Here is a 12,387-nt window from a genome sequence, read left to right as displayed (position 1 = left end):
AGGATTTTGACAAGGTCTCAAATGGTGAGCTATTCCAGAAGGTTAGACATTGGGATCGAGGGTGAGTTCACCAATTGGATTCTAAATTGGGCCAGTAGAAGAGGAGGGTTAGTGGAGAACTGTTTTTAAGATTGAAGGCCTTCGACATGTGGTGGGCCACGTGGATTGGTACTCAGTCCACTGTTTTTTTGTCATCTATATTATCGATTTGGTTGAGAATTTTGTTAACATTGAAGAAGGTTGTCTAAATTTACAACATGATTTAGATTAACTGGGGAAATGTGCAAGTAATGCTGGATGGAATTTAACTCAGATAAGTGTAAGTTAAATAGTAGGGAAACGTCAGGGTTCAGACTCCTCATTCTATAAAGGTGGTAACACAAGAAGACAGAGTAGACAGAGAGTTTGGCAAATTTGCCTTCATCATTAAGGACATTGAGTACAAGAGTTGAGCATCATGTTACAGCTGGCAAGCTGTTGGTGAGACAACATTTGGAGTTCTGTGCACAGTTTTGGTTGTCCAGTCATAGGAAGGAAGTTGTAATGGTTGTAGAAAAGATTGAGGAGAATGTGAACAGGACTTGTGGGTTTGAGTTATATGGAGAGGCTGGGACTTTACTCCCTGAAGCAAAGGGGGTTATCATTCTGGCTATCCATCCCATAGGATGATAATGGTTCCTTTCAGTCAATTTGTGGGGTTTGATATGCGGATACCCCACTCCTGAGAAAGGAACAGCATGTGTGTGAATGGATTTAGGTGAGCAGGGGTTGCACAGGTCCAGACCCATCCTCTCAACATCCCCTCCCAGATCCAATGGCATGTGAGGTCCAAGATGGTTGGGGAACTTTCTGTTGCAACAAATGGCCAGACCAAAGTTCGATGCAAGAGATGCCCTTTCCGCGCTTCACAGCACATTTGCTAGATGGCCATTGACCCTACAAAAGGTTTCATCTGCCCTTTGAGAGGTCTTGCTTTTCATCCTTCAGGGTGTCTAGCCACCCTCCACACCAGGCAAGCCTGGAGGGGGAGCCAGTTTAGTCGCCAACCACCCGACCATGTGACAGGTAGTAGATACATGGTACCAGTAGCACTCTGACAAGTGACCTTGTCATATGGAGGTATAAAATATCATCAGGGTCATAGATAAAGTTAATTGTCATTGTCTTAAGTTAGGAAGTTCTAAAACGAGGGGGCATAGATTTAAGTCAAGAGGGAAAAGATTTAAAAGGAACCTCCATCCACGGCCCATCCCTTCGTAAGCGAAGATGAACATGGTGCCTTGTAGCTTTTCAGCTTTAGGCACTGTGTGCCGGGGCAAGGTCTTGGAGGTGAGTGCTTGCCCAGGACAAACGCCTTCCTCTGGGTTCAACGCCACTGAGCCTGGCAGAGTGCAAGGCATGACAGCCAGAGTGACGTGGGATTGCCCCGCAGTGGTCTGTTTCAAGACCATGTTCACTGACCGTTGTCCTTACAGATCCTTCGCCCACCAAGTTTGCTGCTGCAGACCACTATGGTAACTGTTTCCCGCATTCTGTCACAGCTGCCAGCCCCTGCTGCCAGACTGACATGTGCTATTTGTCCACAGCTGGGGCCTTTTCTAGGTACTGGCGGCTGGGTGAGCCGACCCTGGGGATTTGAAGTCAGAGTTGCCTTCTCCTACCTTTGCCTAAAGAGGCTTTGCCCACAAGGCAGTGGGTGGGATCTAAGATAAGTCTTCCAGAACATCCCAGTGCAGCTGCAGGATGCTGCTGACTCCCTGGTGTTGACCCAGTCTGGGTTGGCCAGGCTGACGATGGCGAAGATGTCTAAGAAGGAACCTAATAGGTAAGTTTTTCACAGAAAGAGAAGTGGGTATGTGGAATGAGCTGTCAGAAGAACTGAATGATTGGGAACATTTGCAAGATTCAAAAGACACTTAGACAAGTACATGAATAGGAAAGGTTTTGAGTGTTATGGACCCAATGCAGGCAAATGGAACGATGTTAGATAGACAACTTAGTTGCCATGGACAATTTGGGCCAAAGTGCTTGTTTGTATGCTGTAAAACTCTATGACTCCAACCTGGTTTGATGAGTCCAATGGCCCAGAAATCAACCACAAAGAACCTAGAACATCACTGGTGCTACTATATAAGCAAGTGCATTCAGAAAATCCAGAAGTCACACTTAGTTATACTGAGTAATATCAATGAACACAAATGGCTTGACTGAGATTCCCCTTTAGAATCTCAGCTATCATAAACATGTTATTCACACAGGCATGGCTAAAAGTTGAGCTGTATCTGAATTGTGGCAATGTGTTGTTGAACTTGGAAGCAGGATCTCAGCAGTTGCATAGCGCAGGGCAGGGATGAAGCCTTTCTCACCAGATTTGCAGCACAAATGCCTGGTCTCACACTGCTGGAGTTAAATTATGTTTTCAGAATTTAAATACTAATGTGTTTTTACCTGTGAAATGTTTATTTCAATACTTGCTGGAACTGGACCTCCCGGTTCCAAGACAGCTTGATCCCTTTCTTAGGAGGCTTTGCATATCAGCATTGCATTAGACCAGAATATTGGACCACCGCATCCTTCTCCCAATTATTTTAAAATCATGCCCTTTAGTTTAAACCCTTTCAGCTAACAGAAATGCCTAAAAGTCTCGAATACCTAGTCTGTCCCAAGGGAAAGAAAAAATACAATAAAACTCCTGGCATCTGGCACCTAAGGAGACTGGTATATGCCGGCTAAGTATATTTTCTGGTTTCCAGAGATTTGCATGTTGCGTGATTGGTGAACTAATGGCGAGGCGCGCTAATTTTAAATCCGTATTTTTTTACCTATTTATTTTCTGCAATTTTTTTTGCCGGTTGCTTGAATCCTGGATAACAGGGTTTTACTGCTTTTCATTGTAATTAAAATTTTCCAGTTTTGGCAATACCTTTGTAAATCTCTGCACCCTCTCCAGTGCAATCTTATCATTGCTCTAATGAAGAGATGAGACTGTACACAACAATTAAATTGTGGCCAAGCAACCCCTATTTACAATGTTAGGCAAAATGTGCCTGGTCCTAAAAAAGGTTAACACCCATATGCTTTTAAATCACATTTCTATCTGTCTGCCTCTTTAAAGAGCTGTAGACAGATACTACAAGGTCACTGTGCTCCTGCACACTTCTCAACTGCCCAATTATTAGATATTCCTTTTTCTCTAATGCCTCTCCAAGTGCATGATCACCTTCTCTGTTGCATTAAGTTTATTATATTTAAGTGAGGTAAATGGGACTAAATTTATTCTTACAACTAATAATTGTTTTAAATGAAAAAAATTAAAACTAGTAGTCTAATTTTAATCACTGGAAAATTAATAACAACCTATTTGAATGTTTGATTGTTGTACTCTAGATATTTTCGCATCAAATTGATTTTGTTTAATTTTGAAAAATATTCAAAATTTACCTTTGTATTCTTGAATCTTAAAAATCTTCATCTTAATTTGAGGAGCCCACAGAAATATAAGGAGAACTGGGAAAATTAACTGGTAACAAGGCTAGTTAATTCTATCTGGGCTGCACCAGGTGACTCTACTGGAATCAATGCAAAGCTTGATTTATGTTTGCAAGTTCTCAATCTCAAGTGGCAGAACTCCATGACGAATCTATTTCTAGGAGGTAAATCCTAGAAATGTCATCTTGACTTAAAAGTGAGACAAAATTTCAAAATCTCTAACAGTTGTAGAATAGGGCATGTGGTTTTGAAAATCGTGAAATCAATAACCTTTTTATTTTTGAAACACACCCTTTTTTTTGCCTTTTAATTAATTCCTTCTCTTTAAGAGTTTATTTTTAAAAGATGACCATTCCTATATTTATGCCTTATTTTGGTTTGTGACCATCACCATCCACCCTTTGCTTTATATGAAGGAAATAAGGTCAGGGGAGGGTGATGTAACAGGATTGTGGAAGATGATGAATGAAGAACATTGAAGAACAAGAATCAACAGTTTGAACCTCCCATTACCAAATTATTCACTGTTCCTCAATGCTGTATCTAGTCGCAGCGGGCTGTTGTAAGTCACGGGAGACAAAAATATATCGACTTAGAACTTCAATTATATTATCAGGGATGACACTCCATTAAATTACAGGTTTACTTGACAATGGACATTTATTATACTTTAAATTCCTCATTGAGGTGATTGAATACATTTATCATGTATAAGTCTAGACAGTAACCAGGGACTATTTTGTCCAGTCATGTAATCTGGTTAATGACTAATCGGCAGCACACACTATATCTCTCCCAACATTGGGAATACAAATTCTCTGCTACTTGTTTGCATGATCAAAAAACCTACCCTCCAAAATACACAGGCAATTCTGCCACCAGTAGCATTGCATTCCAGCTTGACTTTTGTCCAGTACATACATACTTGATAGGTTTTATCAACGATGCATCTTCCCTTGGACTTCCATTGATTAAGGAACATTTATAGGATTGATTGATTCATTTATCTATAGCATTTGGATGAGTTAGGAACGTTTAAAAGATCAACCTATAACATTTGAAGGAGCTTGTGATTTGCTCAGGATAGTTAGAGATATATATTGCAGATTGTGCAGTCTACATAGAGATCAAATTCTTCACAAAATCGTTTGATTTCCGATCAAAATACAATTAATAATAGCTTGTAGATTCTGTGCCATGTTGTGTTGGTGTTGATAACAGACCGTTCTCCATAATTCTCCAACTGAAATTTCATTGATGAGCAGATTCCAACTGGAAACACATCCAGTTATGGACCACCATCGATAAAAGAATTGCAAACCAAGCACACAGTATGTAATCAATGACTCTTTTTATTATTGTTTTGACAGTGGAGCACAATGAAGATCCTTTTCACAATGAGGCACAATGGAAAGAATTTAAGTTTGATTTAACTCAAATTCCTCAAGGTGAAATGGTAACTGCAGCAGAGTTTAGGATCTACAAAAGAGCAAATGAGAGTTTTCATGGGAACATGACTCTTCGCATCACAATTTACCAAGTGCTGCAGGAGCACAAGGACAGGTTAGTGCATATTATCAAGCACCAATGCAGTCTTGCAATATATTGTTCATAAAACTGGGAATATGTCCTCTCTCAATCTTCTACCCTTATCCCATTCTCCAGTATACCAGAAAACATAAAAAATAAGGAAGTAGGAGCAGGGCTCTCTGGCCCATTAAGCCTGCTCTGAATGTGGACTCAGCTCCACTAACCTGCCTTTTCTCCATAACCAGGCCTCTGAACCTCTGGCAGGTGTGGATGGCATCAGTTTGAAGAGATGCATAATGCAGGGAGATCTAGCAAGTCTGAGCTTTGACACAACTCCAAGTGGAGTCCAGTGTCAAAACACTGGAGTTATCACTCAGCAACTCCAAAACTTAAAATGGGTCCAAATGAATACGGGTATTTGCCTTTGGAACCATTACAGCCAGCACAGCTTGTCCCAATGATCTTTCAAAACTCGCACGACCTGTTGGACACACCAATATGTCAGAACAACTAAACTATGGAGTGGCAGAATCTGAGTCCCTAGAAGCAGAATGTGTGCAGGGCAAGAAAAATGTCAGAAAGTCAAAATGAAAGGAAGTCAGCTAATTTCCTGAGGTCATTGATGCAAGGAATGGAAACTGAATATATTTAGCAAATCAAGTAGGTAAACGTTCCATTATTGTCACATAATACTACATTTAGAATGTAACATACATGAAATTCTTTAACTTTTGAGTTTGAGTTACAGGGAAAGGTTGTGCAAACTATGGTTTTTTTCTCTGGAGTGTAGAAGATTGAGGGGGGACTTGATAGAGGTGTTTAAGATTTTAAAAGGGACGGACAGAGTCAATGTGGATTGGCTTTTTCAATTAAGAGTGGGGGAGATTCAAACTAGAGGGCATGGTTTAAGATTGAAGGGGGAAAATTATAAGGGGAACATGAGGGGAAATTTCTTGACGCAAAGGGTGGTGGGGATGTGGAATGAGCTTCCGGCAGACGTGGTTTAGGCGGGATTGTTGGTTACATTTAAGGAAAGACTGGATCGTTACATGGAGAGGAGAGGACTGGAGGGGTATGGACCGGGTGCTGGTCAGTGGGACTAGGAGGGTGGGGATTTGTTACGGCATGGACTAGTAGGGCCGAACTGGCCTGGTCTGTGCTTTAAGTGGTTATATGGATATGGTTTTGTCTACTGTAAGGCAGACAGAGAATCGCCACTTTGTCCAGCGCCCCTTACAGAAACCTAGAGCACCTGGTGTTCCTTGGTGGACTGACCAGGCCTGAGCCTGTTTAGCTTCTGAGATCAGGCAATCTCAGGTATATTCAGGCTTCTATTAGGATGAAAAGCTCTAAAATCAGACTGACTTTAAGTGATGTAGACATAGCTCATTTTTCAAAAATAAAAATAGAATTATATGACCAGCATTTAGGAACAAAAATTATTAGTATTTGGGGTGGGGTTCTTCATCAGAACTGTTATTTAGATTTTTGTTTCTTTTTATAACTGTTTTCAGTAAACTTGTTTCCCTCCCCTTGAGACCCAACAAACCATTAATTGAAAATAACACTTCCTGGGTAGAGTAAAAAGCAGAGATAAAATCATCAGATGAAAGATCATAAGTCTGGTCATTTCTGCTGAGAATTTGTCTGGCATGCCAACAGTTTGAGTCACAGGGATACCTAATCCTGATGTGCTTTCAGCATGTTCCTATAGTTAGCCTGCTGGTCAATTAACCAGCAAAATGAAGGTCCCACCTTAAAGGGAGGGAGGTTAGACATACTGCAGTTCAAAAACGTTGAAAGGAATCAGCTACATCATCTTGGGTGATGGAAAACTATGGATTCAATGTCAACAACACTTTTTCTGGTTTTCCTCATTTCATGCATCCTCTGTGGCTCTTTTGAAGAGACTCATACTTCTGAGTCAGAGGGTTGCAAGTTCAAAGAATCCCTTTCAGAGCTTTGACCACAAAAGTTGGAGTTTTGCAGGTGTCGTCTGATAAATGAGATAAAACGCAGGACACTGTCTGTTCTTTCTGGTGTGTGTAAAAGATTGCAGACCACTAGCTTTCTCCACACCTAAAATATCATCCAGCATTTAGATGCACACGGAACAAGTGTACTTGCTGTAATTCCTACCAAACAACAGCAAGTACACTTTATGTTCTGCTCTGCCCTTGGCCCTGGGTGGTTGGTGCACAAGTGCAAATCCTCGGCTAAATAATTTCAAAGATGCAGGCGCTGGAAGTCTGATGTAAAAAAAGATTATGGTGAAAATACTCACCAGATTAGGTAGCATCATGAATGGAAAACCGAGCTAACATTTCAATTGAAAAATCAGAATGGAGAAAGTTGTAAAAAAGAAATTGAAGGGTAGGACTTGGGTGGTTACTACTAAGGGATTAGCTGTAACTCTGATAGAGTTGTTTATGAAGCCATCTGATAATATATTAATGAAGAAGTCAGAGAGGAGACAGAGTGAACACAAACAAAGGAATATATTAAGGATGTGAAATGCAGAGCTGTTACTGAAACCTGAAACCTAAAGGAGAAGGCTGCAAATGCCCAGCAGATTGGGCAGTGATTGTGGTGAGAGAATAATTGTGTTAATATTACTGGTGGATAATCTAATAGTAGAACTGGTCAAATTCAATACAAAGTTATCTGCAAGTTATCAGTGTGCACAGAAGATGCTTCAATTTTCCATCCCACTCCCACACAGGGCTACCTGCCTGTATTCTCCTGCATGGTTCCAACAAGATCCAATGCAACCTTGATCAGTCTGGCGCTTCCTTTCATCAGTTCCTTCAAAGTTCTGCAGATGTTCTAAGGCCTTGACTGAGGTATTCTAATCTCCCTATCCTGATGTTAATTAGACCTTTCTGCAACATTGCAAAGTCTCTGGCCCCCTTAGTAGAATGAAAAGTTGAAAATATTTGTGTTTCCTTGATATTTTTATCTATTATGCCTTCACAAGAATATTCTGCAAAGGTATCTCTATAGCAGAAAGTGCCAAGTTATAACTAATGTAAGATATCAACTGGTGCAATATAACTTTTTGCATCAGTTATACCTTACTCCACAGAAGTTACATAAATTCAAATCGGAAATATCAGACCAACGTTTTCGAGGTGGTCGACCTGGTCAACCCCCAAAGTGAGGCCTTTCTAAGAAGATCTGTGTAAAAAAATTACTGGTATTCAATACCCTCAGGTACATGAATTATTTTCATTTTGGAATTTAGAATATACAAAACCTAAAATGAGGCTGTCAAAATATCAATTGAAATTCATTAAGCTCACTTTAGCAGTGGCCAGAAAATGCAGAGCAGTTACTTGGAAATCTAATTCCCAACTAGGTTTAGCCCACTGGAAAGTAGAAATCCATAATTGTATTCCCCTGGAGAAGATCACCTAGAACCTCAGAAACAGGTATGATGTATTTTTAAGAATATGGAATTCAAACCTACGGTACATTGGGGTAAATCTTTAACAATTTCCCCTGCTCCTGTCTCTTCCCCTTCTCCCCACCACCTTCCCAATGCATGCATCACTGAGGACCCTAGAGAAGTCAGGTTATTTGTCCCTTAATGGGAGTGGGGTTTTTATCTGAGGTGAAGCAAACTTTTCTTATTCTTATTCTTTCTCTTTTCATACTTTTTCTTCTTTTCTTCTTTCTTCTTGTTTCTTGGGGGGTGGGGGGTGGGGGGTGGGGGGTAGGAGGGTTCCTCTTATTCTATTCTTCTTTCTTTCTATTATCTTCTTTACTCTTTGGTTCAACATGGACATTGAATTTGCATTTCTGAAGTATTATTGTAATTTTTCTTTCTTTATAATAATTGAATCACATGTTGACTTCTTTTTTCTCACTTTCTTTAATATTGACACGCAGATTGATATTTGTTATTATTTTGTTAAGATTATGGAGATTGATTTTTTACTTCTTGATTATTCTTCATTTTGACTGCATGTTGATTGAAAATTTACAAAGTATAATATTCAGAATGTTCAATGTTTAGTTATTGTATTTGTTTTACTTGAGTCCCCATTTTGTGTTGAAAGGACACCCTTTGCTAGTGACATCATCAACAATTGACTGACCTGTGACTTCAGGGCAATGCTGTTTCCACAGCTTCTACTCTCAACGTGAATATACACAATGCCTTGAGTTTCACAACCAACAGAAATTCTAATGCTAATAGCATTTTGAGGATTCTACATTATTAGGCCTAGGAGATTCTTGTGAACTAAGTCCAGTAGTGTCTTTTCTGTGACTGATTTCTTCCCTTGCTGCATGCTTTATCAGGTTTGACTGTAAGCCCCAGCATTCTCTTTCCATCATGTCCCAATGCTCCTTTCAGTGCTTCAAACTTGACATAATTACTTCCTATTCGGCCATTTCAGATGTCAACAACTGACAGATCCTTTTTATTGAGGAAGGCATTTGATTGCTTCTTCAAAGTGTTTTTCCAGACTTCAGGTATCCAATAAACAGTGGAAAAAGGTGACTACCTTTCCCCTGCCTTTTGGATTGATTCACTGGTCTTGCTTCTACTTGCTTCCTTGCTCAGCTTCACATGCGCCTTCCTTTAGCACTCCAATCCTTGATGCCGATCGTATCAATTGTCTGGTCCTTGTCCTGTGTTGTGAGGGCATAATATAGAGATCCGCAATGCATTAGAGGCTTGGACTCTGCTGAGCTTATGGGTGCTACCAATGACCTCGCTTGGAGTACTGTGCATTGTTTTGGGTGCCTTATTTGAGAAAAGACGTGCTGGCATTGGAGAGGATTCTGAGAAGATTTACTAGAATGTTACCAGGAATGAAAGGGTTAGCATATGAGGAATGTTTATCAGTTCTTGGGACTGTACTTATTGGAGTACAGAAGGATGAGGGCAGACCTCATAGAGACATTTCAAATGATGAAAGACCTGGACATAGTATATGTGGCAAGGTTGCTTCCCATGGTTGGGGAGTCCAGGACTAGAGGGCACAACTTCAGGAAAAAGGGGCATTAATTTGAAACAGAGATGTGGAAAAATATCTTTAGTTGGAGGGTTGTGAGTCTGTGGAACTTGTTACCAGAGTTGGCTGTGGAAGCAAGGTCATTGGCTGTATTTAAGGTAGAGATTGACAGGTTTTTGATTAGTTAGGTTATAGGGAGAAGGCCAAGGAATGGGGCTGAGTGGGAGGATGGATCAGCTCATGATAGAATGGTGAAGCAAACTCGATGGGCCTATCTTGTGATCTTATAATGATGAGTTTGTTTTGAATCGGGTACTCTGTGTGAATACTCCATTTCAGCCAATTTGAACACCGTCATCCAAACGTTATTATTCATGTAGTCTAACAACAGAACTAGAAACTTCACTTCTTGAAAACTAGAGAAAAATGCAATAATTTAGCCCAGTATCTTCATTTTCTCACCTGAGCACTATGTTGCTGTCAGCTGAGGGATCTGCTGTCCTTTGATCATTGTACAATCTGTAGCAGTGTCGAAGCTCATTTCTAACTTTTGTCCATTCACCTTCACAATCTATCGTTTGCTTTTGGACAAGGCTGAATATAATGCGTAGCTCCCTGTAATGATGTGCATAGAAATATGTTTCCATGTTGCCTAAATTCTACCGTTATCCATTATTGTAATGCTTTTTTGCAGAATAGTACTACAGTATATGGCTTACTTTAATCAAGTAAAATGATTGGATTGTTTGAAGACACAATTGGTTGGCTCGATTATATTAACAAAGCTTTTCATCAAGATCATATCTCCCAATCATGGGACCTGAGCCCAATGAAGAAGCCACCAACATTACTGCGCTTTTTGTACACAGAGCTGGCACATATCTGCCTACCTGCTTAATGCACCAAATGGAGGTTCCTCACATTTTCCATATCTATTTCTGTGGCAGCACCAATCTGGCAGTTTTTCAGTCATAAACTCCAATATATTTCAGAGCTTGGTCTGTATTTGCTTGTAGACAAGACAAATCTAGTTACTCACCACCTAGAAACCCTAATGTTGCAGCGTTGTGACAAATTCTACAATTCAATGGAGAAGTCTCTGAGCATTTGGTTGTGGGTTCCATATGTATAAATGTCAAAGATTTCTGATTCTTCTGGGTGAAGATGGCCCTTGGATGGTTTTGAAAAATGCATCCACAAGACAGAGAGGTGGTTCTTGGTCCTCCAAAATATTCCATTTGGAATTTAAACTGGAGGTGGGGGAGGGTGTGCTTAAGGAAGAGATTTTTGAAAAAGAGCTGTCTTAAATTTATTTGGGTCTGGTTGTGTGAGTATGGTAAGATGAAGATTACTCTATGCTTTAATCGTGCAGGGGAAAAATGAATTTCTATACTCATCTGTCTTGGAAGATGGCATTACAAACTGGGTTGCATACTCCTAGGAGGCTTGGGCTTGGTGTAGAATTGGTCATCTATATCGAGCTGGCAGTTTAGTATTTTGTAAAAACAGGTCAGGCAGTGTGGTTCACATCTGTCTTGGAGAGAGCTCCATTTTATTGAGTTCAAGAGCCTTGAAAAACTTGCTTCTCTTCCATATTTATTTGGGACAAATCGGGCTGCCTGTCTCTGGACTCACTCGATGGGTGTAGTGTTTTTTGTTTGTGTCTGGGTCCCAGGCAGCTTCTGCGTATTCCAAAGGTGGTCCTGACGAGGGTGAAGTACAACTCTCCTTGACAGAAGTAGAACAATGATGGAAGTTGCATCTCAGCAAATTTAGGACACCTGTTGCCTTCACTGTTGTATGATGCATCTGATCATTCCAATGCAGGTCGTTCAGGATTTTGATGCCAAGGTATTTGGTCTGTTTGATTTCATCAAGGGAAACACCCAGGATTTTGTATGATGTTTTGCCTGGTTTTCTCTTCTTGGTGACACACATGGTTTCACATTTGGAAGGATTGAACTGCATGCCCCACTTTTATGACCATTCTACCATGCTTTCAATATCTTTTTGGAAGCATCCTCGTCATCAGCTGACTTAATTGCATGGTATACCAAAAAGCTGTCCGCGAATAGTCTAGCGGTGTTTGTGACTTTTCCGTGAATGTCATTGATATACAGTAAAAACAAATGTGGGCCTAACACTGTGCCCTGGGGTGTACCACTTAATAATGGATGCCATTCAGAGCTTTTTCCATTCATGCACACCCACTGAAGATGTTTCGTCAAGAAACTGGAAATCCATCTTTTAGCGTTGGAGCGAATATCATAGTAGTCAAGCTTCTTAAGTAATCTTCAGTGGGGAAATTACATCAAATGCTTTGGAGAAGTCAAGTACCACTAAATCAGTGGTGACATTGTTATCAAAGTTTTTAGCCAGGTCATTTGTTGTCAGGATAAGTTGG

General features: G+C 40.3%; 1 protein-coding gene and 1 long non-coding RNA gene across 4 annotated transcripts in view; one reads left to right on the top strand and one right to left on the bottom strand.

The window, feature by feature from the left end:
* Window positions 1-12,387, bottom strand: part of LOC138741517 (uncharacterized) — a 115,424-nt gene that overhangs the window by 61,047 nt on the left and 41,990 nt on the right. The window lies entirely within an intron of this gene.
* The window catches only part of LOC138741514 (bone morphogenetic protein 7-like), a 62,240-nt gene that overhangs the window by 26,242 nt on the left and 23,611 nt on the right, over window positions 1-12,387 (top strand). For both annotated transcript variants that reach the window (XM_069895739.1, XM_069895738.1), the window contains exon 2: window positions 4,860-5,052. In XM_069895739.1, the coding sequence (XP_069751840.1) occupies window positions 4,860-5,052 (193 nt within the window). The remainder of the gene's footprint in view (window positions 1-4,859; window positions 5,053-12,387) is intronic.

The sequence above is a fragment of the Narcine bancroftii genome, chromosome 8 (assembly GCF_036971445.1).
Source record: "Narcine bancroftii isolate sNarBan1 chromosome 8, sNarBan1.hap1, whole genome shotgun sequence".
NCBI classification, from domain to species: Eukaryota; Metazoa; Chordata; class Chondrichthyes; order Torpediniformes; family Narcinidae; genus Narcine; species Narcine bancroftii.
The sequence above is the reverse complement of the archived record's forward strand: the minus strand, read 5'-3'. Positions and strand labels throughout refer to the sequence as shown.